This window comes from Tenrec ecaudatus, chromosome 4, assembly GCF_050624435.1.
Source record: "Tenrec ecaudatus isolate mTenEca1 chromosome 4, mTenEca1.hap1, whole genome shotgun sequence".
NCBI classification, from domain to species: domain Eukaryota; kingdom Metazoa; phylum Chordata; class Mammalia; order Afrosoricida; family Tenrecidae; genus Tenrec; species Tenrec ecaudatus.
In genome coordinates, this window is record NC_134533.1 from 48,149,638 (window position 1) to 48,176,592 (window position 26,955).

General features: G+C 39.9%; 1 protein-coding gene across 2 annotated transcripts in view; it reads right to left on the reverse strand.

Moving 5' to 3' along the window:
- GAS2 (growth arrest specific 2) overlaps positions 1–26,955 on the reverse strand; it is a 132,522-nt gene that overhangs the window by 30,782 nt on the left and 74,785 nt on the right. The window contains exons 6-7 of one of the 2 annotated variants that reach the window (XM_075548402.1): positions 21,260–21,367; positions 7,248–7,301 (exon numbers count right to left, since the gene is read on the reverse strand). In XM_075548402.1, coding sequence (XP_075404517.1) covers positions 7,248–7,301; positions 21,260–21,367 — 162 coding nt within the window. The remainder of the gene's footprint in view (positions 1–7,247; positions 7,302–21,259; positions 21,368–26,955) is intronic. The other variant, XM_075548403.1, reaches the window with a different exon arrangement.

Below are 26,955 nucleotides of genomic sequence, written 5' to 3' on the forward strand. Positions count from 1 at the left end.
GTCTTTTAATCTCTGTTAGGTTGTGCATCCCGGGATCCAATCACAGCTACACGTAGTGCAATGATCCCTAAATCTTATCAGATAGACCACGTGACATACAGACATCATACAGACCATATTTTACATACAGCCAATTCACTTTGCACTGATGTGTTATGAAAGTAAATTATCAGTTTGTGTCACTTTTTAACCGTGTTTTTAAAAAATACAAATTTTCTGGTTCTTATGAAATCATAACCCCTTAATTCTAGTTTTCTAATTACATTAACACATGCATACCCATCCCCACTATTGCAGCTGAGTTGACTTTGACCCTAAGACCCCATGAGAGTATGAGAGCAGACGTGCGGCAAAGGGTTTTCAATGGCTGTTTCTACAGAAGTCAATGATCAGGCCTCTCTTCTGAGGTTCCTATGGGTAGACCTGAATTTCTAATCCTTTGCCTTCTCAGCTGAGCCTATTTCCACTCATGGGCCCTTCCAACCACATAAGAATAACATATTAGACACTTGGGACAGAGACTTGTATCTACCACCGTCCATGCCCTTGTCATACTCAAAAGACATACTCATCAATGTAAATGCTCTCAGTACCAAATTATTTATAAATGTAATAGGATTCTAAGACAGTATGAATATGAAAATCAGGGAATTATGAGTTGGATTGATTCAGAGCAACAGATTTGGATTTGAACTGGAGCATTGAGAGAAGCTATGAGGTGGCTTTCAGCAGCCGTTCAACAAATGCTGAGTTTCATGTCAGACTGTGCTTCTTGGCCCCTGCCTTATCAAACTTGTAATCTACAACAACATTTACAGCTTTACAGACATTTTGAAGAGAAAAAGAAATAGACAATTTCCTCTTCAATCACATTGATACTGATTTAACCCTTTCCTAAAGAAGCCTTTTCCAACTTTCTCCACCCAAAGCAAACACACCCAAGCCCTCTCTTCCACAGAATGTACTCTTCTTCCTAGCTCTTGTGAGTCCTTGAGCTGAGCTTATTTATTAATCTATTTCAGAGATCAGCAAACCACAACCCACAGAACTAATGTCGCCCCCTGGCTGCTTTTGTAAAGAACAGCTCTATTGGAAGACAGCTATAATCATTCATACACATTGTCTATGGCTACTTCCTTTCTGAAACAATGTAGTAACTTATGACACAGACGCTATAGCTAAAATGCCTATGACAGTTATCATCTGGTGCTTTACTCTTTAATCTTGGCCCATGTGTTTATCCTTTGTCTCCCCATTCTCAAAATAGAAAAAGAGTAAGACTCTTTTGTGAATGTGTATCTTCAAAACCACTGCCTAGGATAAAAGAAAGAAAAAAAGAAAGAGAGAGAGAGAGAGAGAGAGATCTCACTGCCATGGAATCTATTCAACCCCCAATGACCATAAAGTACAGACTAGGACTGCCCCTTTGTATTTCTAAGGCCTTCAGACTTTGCAGGAATAGACTGTTACACTTTTCTCCCATGGATATAGTAGGTGCTTAATGGCTGTTTCTGACCCCCCTCCCCCCCCCCGTCCCTTGCAGAATGAATTTAAAAAGGTAAGCTAGTATATAACTTGCTCCCAAAGATCTACACATCTGGTTTCATTACTTTCTGGGTAAATATGTAATAGATGCAGGCAAAGAAATTTAGCAAATGGCCAAAGAATACTCTGGAGAGGCTCTTGGCCCAAAGAGCAGTTTCATTATAAAATGCCTTGGTCTCATAGATGAGCTTACATGGGACCAAACAGTCTATTTTTATAGCCCTGCTACATGAAATAAAGTATGTACTAAGTCACCAGGCAGGATTGGAACTGAGAAGCTGGGTCCCATCTGGAGAATAAGAGCTCAAGGTAACACTTTTTAAAACACTTGGTGATAGAAGCACCAGCTTGTGCCTTTTTGTAAAATTTATTTGAGTCTGGTTGATTGAGATTGCCCAGAGGTTTAGAAAACATTTAACTACTACAGTTGTAAAATATAAAAATACCATTTCCCACCTTTTTTTTTTTGGTTCCGTTACTAGTCTATAATTTTATCCGATGTCAAATGCTCACCAGAGAAGTCCCTATTAACAAGTGGAAATTCTGACCAATTGAAGCCAAGCCACCCCCTATGCCAGGCAGATGTGTCAGAAGAAGCCAAAATCAACATGTTGCTTTTCAGTTTTTCTGCTTAAGGAACAGAGATGAATTTAACAGTGTTTCAATTTTATGTAACCTATACACCAAGACAAAGTCCCTGCAGAGTGCAAACAGTTAATAGTCTTTTGCTAACTGACCGTGGGTCTTGACCACCAAGTGGGGCTTTATAAAAAAAAAAAAGCCTGACCATCTACTTCTGAAAAATCAGCCACTGAAACCTCTACTTTGTGCAGTTCCACTCTGACACATATGAAGTAACTATGGCATCAGAATCGAGCAAAAGAGAGGCCCTCACGCGGGAGACCATAGCATGTACTGCACTCAGAATTCCAGCCAGTTAGGTCTCCAGGCTGCGCCACACTGTCACGATCCCCACAGCCTGCCCAACCAATGGGGCTTGCTGATTTCTTTCCTATATGATACCTTCGCTCCATAACTACAATGCATTCAGAGTTATTCAACATGTAAAATATGCATCGCTCTGCTTCACAAAATTCAACCAAAGCGTCATGATATCTTCAAGCAAAAGTCAAACTCTCACTTATAATAGTCTCCTGTCTCCTCTCATCAAACCAGCCTCCCATGCTCCCTCCGTCCTTTGTTTCTGCTCTCCAGGTGGCCCTTGTGCTTTGCTTTTGTCACATGCCTTCCCTCCACCTGCAATATTCTCTTTCTCTGGGCCTTTGTGAATGCTACTTCATTTCAGTGCTCTCCGCTATAAGAAGTCCTGGTAGCACACAGGTTCAGCACTCAGCTGCTAACTGCAAAGCCAGCAGTTGAAATCTACCGGCTCACTCCAAGGACAGGGGATGTGGTATTCTGCTTCTGTGAAGATTATTGACCCCCAAGCCTCCTCAGGAATATGCTACTTTCTTTAGGGCTCTTTAAAGCCATGATAGGGCCACTGTAAATCTGAAGATACTCCACAGCGACAGGATATGCTTTGTTAAGCTAATTCTGGCTTGCTTTTTCTTTGAGTCTAAACTCATATTTCACCTTCTCCTAAAAAGCTTTCTTTTCCCCCTAAAGTTCAGATTAACAGTGGGGGGAGGGGGCGGAATCTAGGCTTGGAAAAGCCATTGAGAAGGAGACTAGGCAAGGAAGCAAAATCAGAGACCTGGACTGGGGCAGAGGCAGAAAAGTACAGGTTTGTGGAGTATACCTCACCCCTGGGATTACATTCACCTGAACCCTTTGCTTCCAAACATCACCTAGTGCAGCGGTTCTCAACCTGTGGTTCTCGACCCCTTTGGGGTCAAACAAGCCTTTCACAGGGGTTGCCTGATTCATAACAGTAGCCAAATGACAGTGATGAAGTAGCAGTGAAATAATGTCGTGGTTAGGGGAGGCACCAGCATGAGGGGCTGTGTTAAAGGGCTGCAGCATTGGGAAGGTTGAGAACCACTGATCTAGTGGGACAGCACACCTGTAACTAAAGTCCCAAGAATGTCAGTCCTAGGGACACTTAAGAGTCTGGGAAAGCATCTGCAGGGCAAGGCAGCCAATGTCTGGAGCACTGGAGTCGACTCCCTCCTCCTAGAAGTCTCTCCATAGACTTGCCTTTACATCTCAACCAGAACAAGTCTTTCTGTGGTAAGGGCAAGAGCCTAATTGTGGTCGCAGGCAATTTCACTCCCAAACCTAAACAAAGACCTCTGTCTCAAAAAGATTAGTGAAAGACAGTGTTTGCACTTAATCTTGATATATCCCCAATGTGATTACACTTTTAAAACAATTCCAATTCATGGTAATCTCACTTTGTCACAGGAGAACCGCATTGGATTGGGTTGTCTATGGTTGTAACGTTTGGGAAACACCTTTTCAGATCTTCCTTTTGTAGAGCTTCTGGATGGACTCAAATGGCCAGTTTGCAGTGGGGCATTTAACCTTTTTGCTCCACCCATTTGCCAATTAAAAAATGTAGCATATACAATTTAGTAACACTAATTATTTTAATTATGTTGTCCGATCATAAACAATTCTGTTGCCAACTTTCCCATCACCAAAACCAAAAACACAATGTTTCTTAACTAATGCTTAAAACCAGTTCTACTTTGAGCACTTTCCCAGTTAATTTACCCATGGACCTCTTGTGAATTTTCCAGCGCTTTGCTACCAAAGGCTGGAAAGGGGAAGTAAAGTGTGATGAAACGTTATTTGTCAAAATGGTACATTAAGTTCCTTTTAATCACAAATATGTCTTGTTTTGAAAGTCTTTTCCTTTTCAGAGATGAGAGAGCAAGTCCTTAGTGACTCCCAAACTTTGCAATATGGAAAAGCACTGGGCTATTCAGGATAAATACCCACAGTAATATCAATCATTTTGAAAATCACATAAAATGAAAATGGAGCTATGATGTATTTTTCTGGACATTTCTAGTCAGCAAACTGCGTGGAAGCATTTTAAGTACATCAACACCTCTTTCACCAACTTCAGTTTAAAAATATGTCTGTCACTTTTTATAGCCTGCCGTGGGAATGAGATCTACAGATGACATTGTGGGGGGTGAAGAGAATTGATCTGTTTATTGCAAATGAAAGCAAACAGAAAAGCTGACCCTTCTCCTTGCTTTCAAGAGAATAACTTTTATACTAAACAAGCGAGGAAAGTACTCCATTTCAGCTCGGTCCACAACCGGCAGATCCAAAGGTGGCCTGCTAGAAGGAGATCAGGTAAGCTTGAGACATGACACTGGCAGTAAGGAATGGTGAGCATTAGAGCCTCCATCTCACTCATGGGTCACTGATTGAAATGACGTAAGGAAAATTAAAAACTTGGCACAAACCCAAACTCACTGTCATTGAATCAATTCTGATTTATAGGTCCCCTATAGGAAAGGATAGATCTTTTAAGGCAATTTCTTATGATCTTTGGAAAGATATTTAAGAGAAATTAAATTTTACTTTTAAGAGAAGCAAGAAAAGTAAAATAATTTTCAGAACATAGAAAATCATAGTCTTTGAACAAAGAGTATTAGCTAAAAAACTTCTTGAACTTTATTTCAGGTGACCCCTGAATACTGCAAAGGGAAAGCAATTCCTAGTCAGCAAGATGACTCAGCCATCTTTGGTGATGAATCATGCCAATGCTATCATAGTCAGATTAGCTCCACAGACTTAATTTTCAAGTTCATTTAGCAGTAACTTTCCAAACTCACTGCCATCAAGTCTATCTGTCGCATGGCAACCCAATACAGTAGGGCAGAACTATCCCTGGGGGTTCCCTTTACAGGAGTAGAAACCCATGTCTTTCTTGGCTTCACTTATTGCAATATATACAAACCAGCTATAGCTTACTTTATATATGTGCAAAAATGCATTGTAGATATTTACACGTTGCAGGTCACAAAAAAAGTTATGTCTGCTATTTCTTTCATCCAACTTAACTACAGACTCATTCCTATAAGCTTTACATTTTTAGGGTTTATTGTACAGATTTTAGAAATTATTTTCAGGAGCGCATTTATCCCACTGCTTGTCAATTGTCAACAGAGATGACCAAATAAATGAATTGTAAATGTCAAAATAATTACTAGTCGACACTAACAAATTAAGCACTGTCTTTACAAAGAAACCAAGTTGACAGATAAATGGTATCCTTAACATTTCCAGTAGTTCCTAGCACCTGGCAAAGATTCATGTATTAGGTGAAGGAAGGAATAAATGACAGATGCATTCATGTAGTTAGCAATCATTTTTAAGAAATAGAAATTAATTTTCATAGTTTAAAGATATCCATATTTTAAAAGCAGAATTTACACAGTGAGTTTTTATAAGAATAATTTTTTTTCTTTATAATGGACACAATTTACCCAAGATTTCCTTTCCAGACCGTAATTCATATTTAAAACTAAAGAATGAGCTAATCCTCCTGTGCATTTAGGCAACCTCAGGACCTCCAATTCAAATACCGTCTCAGTCATACCTTCCTTAAGCTCCACTGCACTGGAATAAGACATCACACGTGGTAGCTCAGGCACTGCTGACACATCTGGAAGTGCAGATGTGATGTCCGGAGCAATCGTTTGGCTAAGACCCATAGGTCCCATGTGTGTTAAAACACACTGGCCATTTGTGTCATGGCAGTAAAATAGGAACACTGGGAGCACGTGCTGCTACGGTCACATTCTGTAAACGTATTCTTTTAAATGCTTTAAAGCAAAGGCCAAGATGGCATTTCATGCGAAACGTAAAAGCAGACTTATCCTTTTGACAAATTTTGTTAGGTTCAAGAATAAATGTGCTAGAGTGAATATGGGAACTGTGTTAAGAAAAAAAATATTTTATTACTATTATTCCCTACCCACAAAAATCCACAGATTGTCCTTTTTTAAAAGTACTTTGGAGAAAACCAAAGAAGAAACAATGTATTTTTACTAGTTGAAAGCAAAACAAAACAAGAAAAAAAAAATTACAATCGCCCCACAGAGGGGTCACAGTGAAGGGATGAGTCACCAGGGTGCAGTGAAGCATCAAGGAAACACACAGTATTCCTCTGGTTCCTTGAGGCTTCCTCACCCCCCACTCTCATGACCCCAATGCGGCTTCCCAGTTCAGACTAGACCGGAACATGTGCACAGGTATAGGAAGGGATGGGAGCTCACGACACACAGAATCCAGGGACAGGAGTGGGAATAGTGATACCAGAGGGGTAGGGGGAAGTGGGGGAGAGGAAGGGAGAAAGGGAGAAATGATCACAATGATCGACACATAACCCTACACCCCTCTACAGGGGGAAGAACAACAGAAACCATGGAGGAAGGAGACAGCGGTCAGTGTGAGAGATGAAAATATTGACAATATACAATCTATCGGGGGTAGGAGGGGGTGGGGAGAGCTGATACCAAGGCTCAATAGAAAGTAAATGCCTAGAAAAGAATGAGGGCCACATAATTACAACCATGCCTGATTCAACTTATGTATGGATTATGATAAGAGTTGTATAAGCCCCCAATAAAATGATAAAAACAAACAACGAAATTGTAACAGACCAAAAAAAAAATTTACTTCTAGTGCCCACCTTCCCTCATTTGATTGGAGGCCAAGACGCCACAGAGAAAGCAAAGTGGAGAGGTTTTCCCCTTAATTATTTAAGCAATTACCTTAAACGTGTGCTTTGCTTTGGCTGTGGAGACATAGTCACAACCACGAAGGCCCTACTGAAACAGAAGACACGATGTTCATAAAACGCTCTCCGTCTTCATCCCAGAAAGGCACATGCGCATCACCTAAACACGCAGACTGTCATCGTTTGTGACAAAATGAGAGAAGACATTTAAAAAAATAACAAATACCTAAAATGAGAATGACTAGGCCTCCGTGCCTCCACATTCTACAGTGCAGGGGCCTTTTAATGCATCGTCAACGAACCTAAGTGACCAAGGGGATGCAGAGTCTGAGGACTGTCAATGGAGCGGTCCGCATTTAAAAACACAAATACTGAGGGTTACCTCTCTTCCGGGGTCCCTTGTTCTGTTCCCTGCTCAGTTCTTAGATTAAAATTAGAGATTAATGTGAGGAAATAATGTTGCCAATTCAAGACATCAAGTCTGTCTCTCCATCCCTCATGGGAGATTAGAGAACATGGGATTCAGTCCTGGGGAAAATTGTAGCGTACGTGCGGTTTTCCTTTTCAATGGAAAACTGCTTCGTTTTGGCAGTTGGGGTGGGGTGGTGGTAGGCATTGGTACCCTGCCATCTTATTCTCTCTTCCCTGGTACTCAGCTCACTCACGTTGTGTACTTAGTTATTTCTTATAGAAGTATGTGTAATGGGAGGGGCGCACATCTGTTTTTTGGGTTTTTTTTTTTTTTTGCTGTGGTTTCAAGAATGAGTTCATGCTGTGCTCTAATCTCTCAAGGGTCACAATCTCGCAGAAGGCAGAGCATTTACCCCAAAGGCAATTTGTTGACAGACTTTCCATCAGAATCGAAGGGTATATACCACATGCTCTGCCTAAGTATGAGGCTTCCAAAGTAAAATAACTCCCCATAGAAAATACGATAATACTGTAATTGATCTATTTGTTGTAATTGGTCTATTTATCTTTAGAAGGTAAGCTTCTCCTTTAGTCTAGTTGATATTGTAAGTTATCCATCAGCTATATTGACACTGTTTATGAGCAAAGATCTCTTTCGGATGCTTTGTCCCAAGATGCCAATTAAAACTGGGGTTCCTTTGGAATTCTTTCTGAGCTCCTAGGAGAAGTTCGTTTTTGTTAGGTGGTGTTGAGAAAACCCAGATGACCAGGGGAACTCTCCCAGATTAGGGCAGAGCACAGTCCACACTGATCATGTTTCTTGTACGTTGCTTGGGGAAATGGTAGAAGGCAGAGGGTGTTTTATAAACAGCATCGTGAGACAGGAGGTTTTGCAGCGTATGTAGTGTAAGCCATCTTAGGTAAGGCAGAAGCAGGCCTTGGCCTTAGTTCTGTGGAGGGGAAGGCATTGTGACATCAGAAAAGCTCCTGACTGTTTGCCATATGAGTTTTCATGATTCTTCTATTAACCCAAGACTTGGAATAGTGCTGATTATCCGAAGAAAAAAGCATCCTGGCGTAAGTAACATTTTAATGGCTAACACACTGATCCCGTCCCCTCCTGCCATTGAATCAATTTCAACTCATAGAGACCCTACAAGACAGAGCAGAACTGCCCGTGGGGTTTCCAAGTCTGTCCATCTTAACTACTGCATCTTTCTTCCACAGAAGGGGGATGGGAGTGATCTGCTGGTACTGCAGTTAGCAGCTCCATACACAGCTCCTATGCCACAGCGGTAGATGACCATAAACAGATGTGTTCCTCTCTGTCTGGTGCAAGAGTTTTAGAAAGGCATCCTGGTAGACCTTCCACCTCATCCCAAAATGAGAGCATAGAAATGCAATCAGGCATGCCCTTCCCCGCTTTCAAACGAGGCTTTCATGAAAGAGATGGCCCAGTTGTCTCTGACACACTTACACTATGAGGCTGGATTTCAGGAGATACATGACCAGCGCCCCCTTTCAGAATGAATACTGAAAACTTCAGCAAGGTGTCAGGTTCTGGGAACAGGAATACATTCAGCACTGGATGAACTGGGGAGGGGAGAGGACTGAGAGAGAGTTTTATATGGGGATGTCCCAGATAATTTTCAATCTTTCTCATGGAGGATCTTGCCCACTAGAACTCATCCACATGGATTCTAGGGTGTATGATTCTAGGATGCACAGAAAGCATGTCTCCATATTTGGGGAGTGTGTTAGACAAGGCACAATTGGCGTGTTGCATGATAAGGACTTAGCAAGAGAAGATGATGTGTACACTATATGATGAAAGAAAAAGATGTAACTGGGAAATGAGTTGTGACTAGCTGCAATGGTTTCTTACTGGTATTCTTTTCTAGGAAACATGGAAAATTTCACTGACTAACTTACTATCTCTGCTCGCCCTGACCACAAAAACAGCAAGATTTTCACTATAATGCAAAGACCTACATCCTATATTCCAAAGTCATATTCAACTCAAATTTGTCTACCTTATTCCTCCTCATAGCTACACAGAGAGCTCCTCCAGGTCCTCAGTGCTTCCAGACCTGACTGAACAAGATGGCAGGGAATAATAGAGCCTATTGTAAAAACCTTAAATAAACAATAATAATAATAATTAGAACAAATCATTCTGGTAAATTGAAATTTCAAGTGAATCAGTTGGGAAGGTTTGGTAGTTTAGCCACAAAAGCATCAGCTGAAGTTAGGACTGAAAGTCTATGTTTTGGCTGAGGATCTGAAATTGATAATGCACAGTATTAAACAGTGAAATGCAAAGCAAGGCCTAAAATAATCAAATCATGCAGAAATGTAACTCATTAATTTTAATTTATGCAAAAGATTAATACTAAATAAAGGAGTCATGTTGTATTATAGTAAATGTTAACATTTTCACCGGGCTTGATTACATTCAATGCAAATTCAAGATGGCCACATTTGCAAAATATGCTTTCTAATGAGCCAGGCTTCATCTTGTTAAGCAACTTGAGCCCTTGGGAGACCTACATGCAATTTATAATGATGGGTATTTCACAGGTTTATGCTTTGGCTGCTAGAAGATTCATCAATAATTCAAGGACATAACACATTATGTATATGTGTTTCATTTCTTTACTTTTTGCCCCCTAAATGCACATTTACATTATTAAAAATCATTCACATTTATAGTAGTAGACCCCACAAAAAACAAAAAGTAGTTTTATTGGATGAACACATGAGGAGAAAGATCTTCAAAACTTTTCAATTTCACATTGCTAGACCATATCTATTTTGTTAGTCAAGGCAAATGATCCCTAAATCAAAAGCATAGTGAACACTGATTTCATTTATGCTACTTAACAAATAAAGCCTGAGAGAGAAATCCTATTGTGCGATTTTAGAAGTAGGTAGAATCAAAGATACAAAATTATCATAGTTTAGTGTATCCTGGCTTGGCCACTTAGTACCAATGTAATTTAAAGGAATTTTCTAATTCTCTCTCATTTTTTGTTTCACAGTCATAAAGATGAATAAATTAACCATTTTTAACAATGATGATAAAATGAGTTCATGTATATTTAAATGTGCTTTAGAAAACATATAAAGTAAGATGGATTACTGGTACCAATTAAAAAAATTAAAACAGCTCATTAAAAAGTTATTTTAAAAATTTAAAAGTTATTTAAATATGACATCAAACCCAAATTTAGCTAACTTGATTTCAACAGCATCAGTTTCTTGCTGTGCCAAAAGTTTTTAGTGTGCACCTTTTCATAAATCTAAGGACCTTTAATAAACATTTGCAAAGATAGAAAAAGATCTTAATCCAGAAATCTGTTTATACACACTCCATTTTAAATGGAAAATTATCATTGTAGCTAGTGAAAAACATTCTTTAATTCTTTCATTCCTAGAACCCAAATTATCTCTGAAAAATTTTCCACGTCTGGTCAATATATTGAAACACCAATCAAACATTGTGCTAAACAATAGGAAAACCCTTTTGGTTGGGTTTCTGACTCGACGCGGAGATTGTTGTTGCTTTGTGAGAGTCCTGTTTTTACTTTTGAGTGTCCTGAGTAGTGTCCTTATGACTCTCCGACAGAGTGGCTATTACGTTTCAAGGTTTAATGAAGGACACAGGCAGAGAAACAAGAAAATTAGGAGGGAATTACTAGACCTTGAAAGGTTATGCCACAGTACTCCAAAATGCCATACCTAAAACCTAGTGGGTCTAACATAGAACAGAGAGCACTAAGTTAGCCTTGTGGCGCCTGCAGTGAGGTGTGTGGGGTCAGGAGAAGACTTCTGTGCTTGTAGCTCCAAGTATGAGCCAGCACTGAGCTAATTTCCTTCTCAGAACCTTGGCGATCATCAGGGTGCCTATTTCACTGCTTCCCAAAGATGTGCGGCTCATCCAGAGCACCCGAGGAAAGCACTTAGAACTGCACCTGACACGCAGGAAGCAGTAAGCGAACATTAAAGGGTGTATGGAGAAATAGAAGCAAAAGGGAAGGGTTAATTTTCTCAAATAATACTTGACTAAAAAATCAAATTGAGATTTCTTTCAACATCAATTAAAATGGAAAATAAATAAATTCATTCAACTTTGCTATGTCTTTTTTTTAACACATTGAAAATGCACACATATATAAATAAATATACATACACACATGAGGTCTATAGATGTTCAGAAAATCCATGGGGAAAAGAAGATACCAGAATTTTTTACCAACCTTTTGAAGCCATCTCATATAAATGCATATATCTATACCCACTCATGTGTGTTTGTGTGTGTGTGTGTGTGTGTGTGTGTGTGTGTGTGTGTAAAGGCCTCACTATCGAAGACATGCATATCTCTGTGCGTGTGCAGTGGTACAATTAGGGATAAATCTATATTAAAAGCAGGAAGGTATAACCACACATCCCTTGCACAAAACAAGCTTATGTTACTGGCAGGAACATTAAAGAAATACAGAAACTGGCCATGTAGATTCTGGAACTTTGCATTTTCTCAATAAGGCCATGGGTTTTTTCAATATGCCTCCTAAAGTTTAAATAAATTCTAGCACACATACTTGCACACAGACACAAGATTCGAGCTGGAACAGAGTCACACATGAATTGCATCAACTGAAAGCATTGGAAAACGTGCTGCTCTAGGCAGACAGGGTCAGAATGCCGAGCAGCTCAGGTGGAAGGGAGATGACTAGTTTCTCATTGATGTAGCTGCCATGCGCAGTGAGGAGTTGAGGCTTGGTTAGCATGTGTACAGTCCTTTTAGAGATGTGTTACCCAAGAGTAAATCGCATCCATGTATCAGGACAGCCTCAGTGAACAAGAATAAATTACAAACAAATGTGAGAGATTTTCATAGAGCAAAAATATTAAAAAGAAACACCAGAATTTTATCATTGGGATGAAAGCCACGTGTTTAATACATTTCGAATGTTGTTACTTGCGTTGGTTGAATTAGTGCAGTTTTGAGGTGGCTAAGGAAAGAAAGGGACCCTGTCTAAAATGTCTCACTTGCTAAGAACAGCTCTGCTTGCCTTGCCTCGGACGACTGTTGGAGATTTTACATACCTCAGAAATGATATATTTTTACTAGTGAGAAATATGACAATAAAACGCAATATAGTTTTGGAATTATAATCACTGCTCTAATAAATTCCTGAATTCCGCGTGGGCTTATATGTCAAGCCCGTTTTTGCAAACACGCATTCTTTTAGTCAAGTGCTGAGTAATGGCTGCTTTGGCCATGTTTCCGCTAAGGTGAATGGAGGCTTTAGTCTCCAGGCTACCTGTTTAAAACTCCTATCCATTTCTTACACAACAGCCTATTTCTCATTACCCAGAAGGGTATGCAATTTGAACCATGCTACTTTTTACTCACAGTAAATCAATATGTGTCATAAGAGCAAAAAAAAAATAATATCGCTCCCTATCCTTGCAACTTCCCTTAGAGCAAGTCCCAGAAGACATGGCTGGGTTGCGTTGCTATAGCAACGGAGCCTTAGTGCCTCCCTTGGTAGGATTGTTACAGTGGGTTGATTTTTACCCCACAGGTATAATCCTGAAAGAATTTTTATGGAACAGAAGAAATTGCACAGACCCTGTAAGAGTGTGTGTGACCTTTCTATTGATCTGTGATGATTTAATTCCAAAGCAGTACCGAGGAGGAGTTTCCATAGTACTTTAAATCCTTTTTGCGATTTCCAATTAAATTATTCATTGTCTGTTTGGGGCGCCGAGCAATCGCCTGTCTTAAACTATGAAAAAATACCCTTGAACTATTAGACCATTAACACTGAATCTCATCTGATTTTGCCCAAAAGTGACGGTCTGCCACAGAATGCCTTAAAATAATACCAAGCCACTTTTTAAAAATTTACATTGAAAAATGTTGACCAGAAACTCCTGGCAATAAGAAGAATTATTTCCTGACCTCTATTAAAAATGCAACAGAGATGGCAACAATATATCTTAAAATATTTCAAGAAAAAAAGGCCTTATAACTACTTTGATAGTTTTGGCATGCAGTAAGTGCACAGGAAATATTTTACCCTTATTCACCATCATAATGCCAGGTAAACACTATGAATATAGATACCTGTTTTTACAGCTGGCACTGTTGATTACCTAATTGTCTCTTCTTTTTGTATTTTGTGTTTCTAAAGTGCAAAAGGTCAAAGGAATGCTACACATGTGCATTAAATCTAAGAGAAGCAGATCCTTTCAGAGCACTAGCCTTTTAAATAAAATATGTGCACTTAATGGCCATGCTACGGGGAAGCTGCTTGGATGGGGAGACTTGGATTTTAGCTATTATATACTACCCCGTCACCTTAGTTGGTCTGAGATCTGCAGGGCCCGGAGTTCGAACCTGCTGACCATGAGCAGAGGAGCCCTGGAGGTATAGTCGGTGAGTGATGCACTGGACGGTCAAGCACAAGGTCAGCAGTTTGAAACCACCAGGCACTTCATAGTGAAGCACTTTCCTTTGTGAAAGAGTTAGAGAAGCCACCTCAGATCCTGCAAGGTAGCTGTGCATCAGAATGGACTCAATGCTAATGAAGCCATTGTTTTTTGTATTCCCTAGGTGGTGATTCTGAGTAAGGTCTTCAACCTTCGTGCTTTACCTTCCTTGTCTGTATAATGGGATTGAACCTCTATTCACTAAAGTGGGATGAGACTTTAAAATACAATAATATATTCCCCGTTTAGAAAGAGCCAGGCAGATGCAATGACCAATAGTGATAGTTGCTAAACACCTCATTTAAACTCCTCAAAGTGTCAACTCTTTCTTACAAACATCATCTTTGAACAAGAACTATCATCGTTCTTTGGATCACACTTTATTCATCCTAACTTGGTAATAATAAATTCTGATGCAGTAAACAAATACTTATCATATCAGTGAGTGCCCAAAGCAAGTAGTTAAAAAGTCAGTCAGCTCCCTATCATCATGTGGTTGTCAGCTGGCCCCAAGTGTGATTACCAGAACATCGAGCAACTTTGTTCAGGGTCAAGGTCATACCCTCAGGGATGCTGGAACTCCTTGGAGTCCTTTATGTCCATTTCTTGCATTCGCAGAGATGTTTCTCATATCAGATCATTCCCATGTCACTAAATAGTGAGTCCACTCCTATGGTCTGGGACTCCAAAAGGTGAAGCTTTAATGATCAATAAGGAGACATCTGAGAGGACATGACTCACTGCTGGGATATGCAAATAAAAGGGATATGATCCTCTTGGTCACTGGTCCTCAACCTTCCTAATGCCGCGGACCTTTCATACAGTTCCTCAGGTTGTGGGGACCCCCCAACCATAAAACTATTTTCGCTGCTACTTCATCGCTATAATTTTGCTACTTTTATGAATTGGGCAGCCCCTGTGAAAGGGTCATTCGACCCCTAAAAGGGTCCGACCCACAGATTGAGAACCACTGCTCTAGATCATGTAGATTCATGTTTGCCTGTTTGCATGTCCACACAGGAAGACTTGATCCTAAAAAAAAAAAAAATGAGAGCATTCTCCAAAAACGATCAAATATGAAAGGAAGAGAAGAAAGGGGAGCACTTCATCTGAAGGAAGCTGTGCTAGACGTGAAGTCTTCAGGGCCAGAGGAGCACCAAGGCGCTAAGCAACCTCCCTGCCGGGTACAAAAGATCGAAAGCTTAGCAATGGGCTCCTAAATATGAATAGTCTGCTAATTCACACGACAACGGTGAGAAAACCTTTAATTTAGTCTCAATTTTGCAAGTGGCTACTTGCAGGCTTCTCCTTTTAAAGAGGCCATCTATTTAAAATCGCATAAACAGCAATGAGAACAGAAAAACAAAATTCCTCCTGATGCTAGTCCCTCAACACACAAACAAAAAATCAAAAGCTAGTTGCCGTGACTCCTGTATTCTCTAAGTCATAGTCATAATTATATGTGTATATAATTTATACATGGATATTTTTATAGGATAAACATCATTTCAAAGTTTGTTTTTTCCATTTCACATTGCTCCTAAAGCATGTCCTCACAGAAATGCAGACATTTCCATAATTATTATTTTTAGTATCCAAATGGTTATCTAGCATATACTATTGAATCGATCTATTGTACAGTAAATATCTTCCTACAAATAGTTAATTGTTTTTCTTTTATAGTGGGGGATTTAAAACTTTAGTACACAAAAGAAACATTTGGAGGGCTTATTAAAAAACAGCTGACTGGTCCCTAACCCCAGAGTTTCTAATTCAGTAGGGCTGATTCTTAAGGCATGAGAATTTGCAAGTCTAGTAGGTTCCCAGCGGATGCTGATGCTGTTCATCTGGGGCCCGCGTTTTAAAAATGATTGTGGGATTATTTACATAGAATAAGCCATCATTTTGGCATTGATAAATCAAATATAGGGAGTCCTGGGTTTGTAAACAAGACCCATTCCTAAGTGTATATTTAAGTCAAATTTGTAGATTAGTAGAAACGGTGCACACATTTGCGCCATACTTTAGTACAAGAAAGGTGCCCTGATGACGTAGTGGGGTGTGTCTTGTGCTGCTAACTACAAGGCCAGCAGTTCAAACCCACCAGCCACTCATCCAGAGGCAGATGAGGTGTTATGTTCCTTTAAAAATGTATAGCCTTGGAAATCCAACGGGGCAGTTCTACTCTATCATGTAGCGTCTTTACGGATCAGAATTGACTTGAAGACTGTGAACTTGGGGTGGTGGTTGTTTGTTTTTTATTGGTAGAAAAGGCTGGCAGCTTTTTACAGAGCTTTAAACCATTCATTCTTGAGCTAGAAATTCACTCCTCCCCACCCCTTGGCCTCTTCTTGGTTTCCCCTCCCCCGTCCTCAGTCACCCGTTCCCTTTTCCTCATCCCCTCCCCCTCTCTCCACATGGCCCACCAGCAGGGCTGATGTGAACATGCTATCATGAAATGTGTCTGAATCCATTATTTCAATCTCTCTTTTATCTCTCATGCTCTCTATGACTTTATTATACTATATATATTATACATAATATATATATACTATACAATTGCACTTATCAAACCTGCGATTAGTTGTGGGGGGCTGGCCTTTCCTCCACAAACATCAATGACAATAAATTGTTGTTTGTATTGAGCAAGTTCACTCTGGCCATATGTGGCCAAATCTGTTGTCAATTTGAAAGGATTATGAGTGAAGAGGTGGAATCTTGCTTGTCAATCAGGTCACAGTTTAATGACCTCATTTAGAGGCACTAAGGAGATAAACAGCTTGCTGGAGGCAGGACACACTCACTCCCTGGGAGACATTGCAGTTGACAAGACACATAGAATGACCTAGTGACCTGAGCTGGATGAACCACGTGGAGACCCCTGCCAACACTGAGATGCTTACAACGCCACTGGATCCACAAGACTTCCCACTCACTGGCCTGTAATCTTCCAGTATTCAGTGTTATTTCGTGTGTGAAGAGGACTTTATAGATTGGACTGATGGACTTGATCTGGACTGGGCTGGGACATTTTCTCAATCTTCAATTGTTCTTGTATATAAAGCGCTTTCTTATACACATAAGTATCTGTGAATTTGTTTCTCTAGTCTACCAAGAATACCACACCACATGAAGACAGTATGTATATTTTATAGCATAATACAAACAAGTCAAGATGCCTACATTTGGTAGCTTCAAGAAAGATATGGCACCGTTTAAAATATGTTGATGTTAAATATGCAAATTTATGAAACATATACAACTTTGACAAAAACACAATGAAGTAATTCTCCCTTTCCTATGTTTGAAATCATGACAACAGATGTTCACTCATTAAACCAGGAACACCCCCCCCCAAAGTTAATTTAAAATATTACCAGGTACAACCAGATGACCATTTGAAAACTCAATACTGAGGTTTTAGGTTTTCTTTTAATTAACAATTACCAATTCCTTACAATGAGTTGAAGCAGAATGACAATCAATGAAATATAGTCAATGCAACCAACTAAGAAAAACTGCTAACCAGAATGTGCACACATCACCAACACTTTGTCAAGTCAACCATTCAGTGTAGAATTGGGGAAATAAAGGAAAATATGTACAATACAAGACACATGTGACCCGCCTATGCAATGCTCATTCCTAAACACAAGAGAATGGTAACATAAGTGCCACCAAGAACACCTAGTGACAGGAAGAGGAGCCTTTTTAGAATCACTTAGCACCATCTGTCTGAAGCTGTATACCTGGGCAGATAGATGACAAGTTACAACAAATATACATTAATGGGTGTCTTCTTTCTTGACAGGTATTTTTGATTTCCAATTTAAGAGGTGATTAAAAAATAATTTCCTATTGAAAATTAAGTTTAAAAATGTGTGTGAAATATTTTTGCAAATGAATATTATCAATATTATGTGGCCATGGCAAATATTAAGAAAACAAATAAATGAAGTTATTTAAAACTCAGGATAATCTGTGAATAATCCCACCACAGTTAACTCCCTTAGTGGATGCAGACTTACCTGGCATATCAGAAATATAAAACTGAGTTCACACGATATATTCAGATGCATTTACTGAAATTAAATTTAAATTCTATCACCAAAACATTTGGTGATGATTTCTCCGTAACTCACAGCTCATTTCTATAAACAGCAACATGCAAATCCAAACCTAACTCACTTCCCTCAAGTCACTGCTGCCTCACAGCGAACCTCTGTGAGTTTCCAAGACCATAGCTTTTTACGGAAGTAGAAAGCCTGCCTTTCTCCTGCAGAGCTGCAGGGGGTTTCAAACTGCCAACCACGCAGATCACAGGCCAACGAGTAACCACTATACCACCAGACTCCTAGTATATGAAGGGTTTCATGAAAACAAAATCCATTTCCTTTTAAAAAGAAACAAGATACACCACATATGTTGAATACTCCATGAATTTACACTATGTATAAATGTAAGGATTAACTTATTTTGGTTTATAAGTGACTAAATATAGAAGACCAGAATACACACACATGCACACACACACACACACACACACACACACACCAGGGGGAGCTTCAAAAATTTGTGGGAAATTTATATTTTCTTTTCATTGAATTTTTTCCACAAACTTTTTGGATCTCACTTTTATATGTATTTTGCCTAAAATATTAGGTAAACTGACTTTTAATTATGAGTTATAAGTTATTAGTCATGAATTGTATTATATAAGGGATTCATTGTTTACATAAATAAAACTTGTTTTGATTCTAAGAGCTAATGTTCTAAAAGAAGTCACGTCTCGATTGATAAGGTCAACATGGTAAAATTTAAAAATTTGTGGAGATGCTAAATCACTGTTTAACATGCAAAGTGAAAACTAGTAGTTTCATTAAAACAAAATGTACATTTTCCTTGCAATAAAAAAACCCACAACAGAATTATCAGCCATAACTCGGGCAACTGCCTTTTCCTAATAAGCTCATTTACCAAAATTTGTTCTTAAACCCATAATAATAAGTTATTACATTGTAGTTAATGTCCCTTTAGTTGCAATTTCAAAGCAGAATAGCAATTATTACCTGAAAATTAAAACCAAAAAAGTTAGTAACATTTGAACGAAATGACATTAGAATACAAAATTGATATATTTTCTTCAGAAACACATTATAGAGCCTTATAAAAAAGTTTACATGAATAAGATTCAATGAAAAAATGAAACCAAGGAGATTTACACTGGCAAAATTTCCACTGGATTACCATTAAGAGTTATATGAACTATTGTACTAGTTGTACATGTTCAAATTGTTCTTTTCTACAAAATAACAAGCAAGATTTTCAAAAATCATAACCTCTGCCCTTTAGCAATTTACTAAGAAATACGGCAGAAAACATATATATTCAGTGACTGGAAATTTTAGGGGATCAAGTTTACGTTTTTAGTAAAGTGCTGTTTTCTCACTAAGAAGGTACTAATTCCTGGTATTAGCAAAGCACCAGAACCTAATTTTGAGAGCCTGAGTTCTCTGGATATTTAGCAAAGCAGATCGCAACCGAAAGGCCTTCAATGCTAATCCACTGAGTCACCGATTACAGTCTCCAACTGCTCACCAGATCCAGTTGGGGCGGAAATTAGGACCATTGGACAGTGGACGGCGACTACCAAATGTGTAGGTAGGTGCACCACATTCACTTATCCTGAGTCAGACATAAATCAGAAGTTACCGTTTTCATTTAAATTATTCTGTCTGAATTTTCATTCTCTATTCCTACACCATAACCAGATTTCTTAGCAAAAAAAACCCAAAAAACATTCAAGCAATTTCAATGGTTTTCAACACTCCAAACCCACTGCCATTGAGTTGATTCTGATTCATAACAAGCCTACAGGCCAGGGTAGAACAACCCATGTGGGTTTCGGTGACTCTTTCCAGGAGTAGAAAACTTCGTCGTTCTCTCCCAAGGAGTGACGTGTGGTGATGAACGACATTGTGGTTAGCAGCCCAGCAAGTACCCACTAAACCACTACTACACAAAGGCTTCCAAAATGGTACTCAGGATCAAGTGAATGATTTTTCCAGAATCAGAGTTATGGAAGTCTACCCACCACCCACCCACTGCCATTGTGTCCATAGTCCTGAGTAGAGCAGAACTGCTCCATAGCGCTCCCAAGAATCTAAATCTCAATGGATCTGATTGCCTCATCTCACTCCCTTGGAGTAGCTGTTGGTGGGTATGAACCACTGACCACATGGTTGACAGCCCAGTGCTTAACCCATGGCATGGCACCACTGTGCTCTTTTGGATGGCCACAGCGCACAGTCCTTGTATTTCCTCATTGGAAGATTTTAGTTCCTTTCTTCTACCATGTTTCCCTGAAAATAAGACATCCCCCGAAAATAAGATCTACTTACCGTTTTGCCTCTCACTGAAATATAAGGCATCCACCCTCAAATAAGACCTCCCCAAACATAAGGCCTCCCCGATAATAAGGCTCCCCCAAGCTACCATAACTCTGGACCGTAGTGGGGGTGCCACCTCGCAGCTCACTGTTGGCCACAGAGCAGCCAGAGCAGACAGAAAGTGCGAGTGATTGTACCGTAGAATAGGAGTAAGTGTACCATAGGTTGTTGTACATGGAAATAATGGTAGTAACAAGAATTCTTGATACTGCAGGATTCACAGTTTGTCTGGTTATGCTGGTTTGTGATGACAACTACTACCGTACCGTATACAGGTAACACGTTTCCTTTTTTGTTGTTCAACAATAAATGTGGACCGCATTCTTCTTCATGGAAAAATAAGATACCCCCTGAAAATAAGACCTAGTGCATCTTTGGGAGCAAAAATTAATATAAGACACTGTCTTATTTGGGGGGAGACAGGGTATTTGGCCCCCATGCTACCTTTGTGAGTTCATGTATCCATGAGTATGGAAACAGGATCTCTCATTTATTTGGGCCTTTACCACAGATTGTACATACGATACTCTCAAGAAATATTCGTATCCTGCAGCTTTCATTCAATTGCAAGCACCACCAGGGCAGATCCTGCTTACTCACCTGTCAGATTTTCCCTACAGCCCACACCTCAAGTCCTGAATACTCTCATGGAGAGCAAAGCATCAAGGGAAAAGAAAACGTTTACCCTAATGAAGAGGATCTTTTCTCCCACTCGGTATCTTCCTTGGGAGAGCCGCTCAACGCAGAACTTGTTTGGGCATTTGCAGGGCGGGTCTTCAGAGATGCGTTTCACCTGAAGTAGAAGAGTCGTCAAGTTCACAAGTCTCATTTAAAACAGTTTTGGTTTTTTTTTACTGGATTCAACATACCTTGTAGACCAATAATATTTTAAAATTTGTTCCATACTGGACTATGGGCAGAGACACAAGCAAAGAGATGTCATATTAAATGGTGACTCAGCCAATGAAATGGTTTGATCCCCAATGGATGATGGGGTCAGCAGAAAACGAAGCAGAGTTTCATTGAGCTGTGCATGGGTTTGGGTAAATGCAATGACAACGAGCAACAACATAAAGGTCAATTCCTGAAAGCATTTTTCTGAAGTCCAATCATGGTCACTAAGGCTGAAGCTGGATGTTGAGGAGGATGGTGTTACTGATGAAGAAGAAATCAATGGACAGTCTGGGAATGATAAATTGAGCTCATTCACTTTTTAGGATGAAAGAGATCAGGTACATCAGTTTGCCACAATAAATATACTGAAAACTAGTCTAGAATGTATGTTAAATATTTATAAAAGATGAGTATGTTAACATAAGATTACATATTTCTAGAGTATAATTTCAATTGTATTAATTGACCTACTTTCAAGATAAACGAAAATTAAATTGTTGTTGCTTCTTAAATGAGACTATTGTTTCATTTGGTTTTGAACTCTAAGTTTTTCTAAATGAAACCAGTCCTAATTCACCCAGACTCACTCATAAACTCAATTCAATTTCATCCATTTCAATCTACCAAATGATACTTACAGGATCATATTTTGAATTCTATATGAATTTTATGAATACCATGACTGTACATCAGATTTTTATCTATTATACATTATTTCCACTGTTTAAAAATTATATAAACTAGATGAGATGCTCACATTCCTTATAAATAGTTGTAATTACTAAAAGACAATGCGTGACTCCCTGGTTTTAAGAATATATTTGATATTTATGATTTTCTTGTTTGGGAACCTGCCTCTCTCATATCTGCCCTTAATTCAATTAACACAATAATGTTCTGTGTTGTGAGAAAAGGTTTCCTTGGAGGGTAGAGAAAGTTCTGATTAAAGTTCTACCTGCAACTAAGAGGCTGACTAGACATTTGAACACCTTAAGCTGATTTTCCTCATTTAAATTCTCTCTTCTACAAAGTTATCATGGTGCCTGGGGTTCTGTCATCAACTTACAGTCGTTCCTTCACATAAGTGAATGCTCACCTCTACCTTTCTACTAAGCAAGCACGGTGACAGTTGCAAACCCCACTGACACGTGAGTATAAATAAAGACTTTGCTTTCTCTAGAATAAGAAAAAAATCCCAGGACATAGAAAATCCAGAGAGAGTAGATAAATTGTGAAGCACAACTTATTTTAAGAAGAATAAAAATGTGCTTCGATGAAGACCAATATAGAAGAAGCAGACATATTTCTGATGGAGAGAATTGATCAACCTGAGAATACATCTGCCAGTTCTAATTCTGCCAACATACCAGCTAAAGAGCAAACCCATGTCAACAAAGGACTCGGACTCTGAGAGACCTTGCAGGACAGAGGAGAACTGCCCCTTTGGTGGTGAGGCCCGTGATTCTGAGACTGTGACTCTTCACAAGAGAAGACCGCTTCACCTTTCTCCTGTAGAGCAGCTGCGGGGTTGGAACTGCTGACCTCTAGGTTAGCCCCACATCGAAACCGCTAAGCTTACGATGCTTGGTCTATTTTCCCCCATGCATTTTTGTATCTCAGTTACTGCTTTACCTTACTGCTGCTGTGTTACCCGGAGAGTTCCTTAACACTTTTGTGAGCTCTGGCACATAGAGCGTCCACATGCCTTTTCCATGTCTGGAGTTCAGTAGGAAGGTGTTAGTCCACTCTCAGTTTGTGCTGCCACTTGGCATGTGCATCTGCAGAAACCGCCCTTCTCCCACCAACCTGGGCACCAACCCCCCCAACACAAATCCATCACTGACTGCATTGTTCCGATCTTACCCAGAATGCTTCCATCACGGGAAACCTGGGATCTCCACAGAAGACGCAAAGCAGCAATTTGGTCTTGAAAGTATTAAGGACTAAAATGGAATTTCATAACATTTTACAATCCTTGGAATAGTGTCATGCCTTCATTGCATAGACTATGTGTTTGACAAATCGCATTGCATAAATAAATGAGCAAAACCAAATCAGGGTCCTCCGCAGGACACAGGAGACATGGATGGAACAAAGTAAACACTGTGTACAATGAACTGCAGAGCTGGCTTTCGTGTAAGGACAAGGCAATTGCTGACCATCATTAGGCTGGTGACTAGGCCCACGACTCTGGGGTCAGAGGCCGGCCAGCCTCATTATGCTTGCATCATAGATGTGTCCTCACTCTAGTACTAATGGGGATTTTTCCCTGGAGATTTTTTGAAGGGAATCATTTTTAATAGAATGGTGACAATGAAAGAATAAGAGATGCCATGGAATAAGCTGTATACTTGAATAAGAAGTATAAAAGTTGAGTGATAGCGGCATCATTTCCTTCCATAATCATGAACCACATTTGAGGGTGTCGGAATGGCATTTACAAGCTCAATGAGCGTCTATGGGCATGGTTCTCAGTATTTCCCTCTGTGCACATCTCCTTCTGTGTAATTTTATATAATGTGTATGTGACTGTATGACCATTTTATTTATCATTTCTGCACATAGTGTTATTTTCCTGACCACTGTAATGTGAGCTTTCCTGAGAACAACACGGAGAGAAGACAAGAAGGGAGGGGTAAGCGAACCTAGCTCCTGCGATTTGGGAGAAAACCAGACAAGCAAATAACATCGTGACCGGTTGAAGCGTAGGTTGGCTGCCTGCCATGAGGTAAGTGCACTCTCCACTAAGAAAAAAGTATATATAGAAAGTAGTTCTAACTTTTAGTGCTTCCGTGAAGCACATAAACCTCTAGCATATAAACTTCTAAATACAAAAAAATACATTTTCTCAAGTATCTTGTCCTCCCCTAATGCCGACCTAGCTTTCAAGAGCAACGTTGAAATCAAGGCTCTTCCACAGTGTGTGAGAACTGCAGGCAGCAGGGGAAGAGAGCAGACCAGCCTGTGGGCGGTGGGAATCTGCTCGGTAAACAGTGACCGACAGACAACATGTGACTTCTCATATTACCCCTGGGATAAGGCAGTCTGGCAGGTGTGCTGGCTGCTTTCCTTTGTGCCCGGAACTTAGCCAGCTTTCTGCTGAAATGGGATTTTGAGAGGAGTCTGATTGCTCAGAACGAGACTATCTCTCCTCCCCCAGCCTGAGGAAGTTGAGGCAGAAGAAGAGAGTAAAGAATCGTTTCTTAGAATTGCAATCAACTCATTGTGTGGGAACTAGCTCACCGCGAAGGACCGCCAAGAGGAGAGCTAAACCTGACCCCACAGTTGAATCACTGTATCAGGACATCTGGAGAATAAATCATTGTGAATAGGCTTCTTGTGTGAGTGGGAGTGCATTTTATGATATCTTGATTAAAGAAGGTGGGATACAGTATTCACATAAAAGGTCACCTTTTGTACTCTTTTCTTTTTGTGTGTGCCATTTCCCAAAGTATCAAATACAGAAATGTGAGGAAACATGGGAGGCTTCAGAACGGACGGTTATTGCTGAAACCATTCACTGGGACGTGATATCTTCATGGGGGTCTCTTGTGTCCTGCTCTTTTCTCCTTCTTTCTTCCTGTCTTTGTGTTTTGTTCTTCCTCTCGTTCCTCTTTTATTCTTTAAAGATAATCACTTGGTCAGAGGATAGATAGTATTGTTGATAACACAGAGAAATTTTTTTTATATAATCCTTATTTTGTCTACCTATTTTAAAGCACATATTTAAGTGCATACATTTCCACTCTCATCTGGTATATGGGCCTCACACATGCAGTGAAGCTTGTTGCCATGGGAACTATTGCCTTCTTCTGCTAGATATATGAACCTTTGATTTAAACCATTGGTGAGGCTCATATTACTTTTCTTTTTGCACCACTGTTCCTGAAATAAAGCATTTCCAGTGGGAAACTATCGATTAAACAATGCAAATATTTCAGAGTTTTCTACAAAGTTGAAAGAAGGGGCCTGTAGGAAATGTTCGTGGTCAAAGAGGTTTGCAAAATTCCAGATTAAGCAAGCTCTGAGGAGAACCTTCCTATGCCAGCGTGCCTTGCTGCACTCTCAGTTGGAGCGACAGTCAATTATATTCCTCCAGCAAACCTAACCACAGAACCCTTCTCCTCATGGGCACCGAGCGGAGTGAGTATTTGATTAAGCATCCTGTAAAAATGTGTTTTTAGAAACTTGCAAAACATAGGTTTCTAACTGGCAAAGTATTGATACATTTTATACAATTATTACATTCATTTAAGGAGCCCTGGGGGCACTCTTGGCTCAGCATTAAACTAGCCTGGTGGTCGGTGGTTCAAACTCACCAGCCACTCAGGGTGAGAAAGATCCACAGTCTCAGACTCTATAGTTAGGGTTACCATGGTTGAGAATTGAGTTTTGTTTGTTTTCAACTACATTTAGCTATAATCTGCACAGGTGTTTAAATCACCAGACTGTGTTTGGTAAATGTTAGAGACAGTTTCAAGCGTTTGTGAAATTCCTTTCATTGGTGTCAGTGGAGACGAGACTTTGGAGTGGGAGCAAGCAACTTCGGAGTGACTGCCTTCCCATTTCATGGTCTCATTTCTTCCAAAATGGAGCATTGGTAAAACTGCTGCGTGATCCCTTCCACATTTGTTTGCCTTTGTATCAGCACCTCTTCCCCCTACCCATTTCCTTCTCAAGAATGAGGGCAGGCCAGGCACAGTGCAGGCTGGTAGAGACAGGGAACCACTTCAGCTATTTTGCCCGAGCTTAGGCAAAGGGCTTCAGGTGAGAGAATTGTCCCCTCTGGTGTGGTGATTATGTGTTGGGCTGTGATCAGAAAGGTCTACAATGGAAAGCACCCACTGATCTTTGGAGAAAGATGGGGCTTTCTGCTCCCCTATACAGAGTTACAGTCTCAAAACCTCACAGGGATGGTTCTATCCTGTCCTGTAGACTTGCTATGAGTCAGCATCAACTCAACGGCAGTGAATTTGGTTTGTTTGCTTTTCAGCAAAGCAAATGGGAAGTAAGTGCATGTGTGTCTAGGGCACATGACGTATTCAGAGGAACTGAAACAAGGGGAAGATTGTCAACTTAATTACCCAGGCTGATTATTTATACAACCAACACAGTGCTAGATCGATATCGATAAAATATGGTCCTGTCTTTGAGATCGAGTCATCCCCCTCCCTGAGGGAAAAAAGACCTTTCATATGAAAGAGAAAGAACGCGCTCCTGACGAGAACACGTTCAAGAAAGTGAGCATGAACGATAGTTGAGAAGAAAAGGAATAAGAACATATTTCAACAGCCAGAGAGAAATACATTCATAAGCAAAAGATATAAGGGACATCTTGCCCTAAAGTCAGTCTACTCTACAAGTGTGATTGTGAAAAAGAGTAAACTTGCTCAGTGATGGATCAATAGTGCACCATGATCTCTGACTGGTGGAAAGGGTTAGGGCACCAGGCTTCTAGATGATCTGTCGTAGGTTTCAACCCACCCC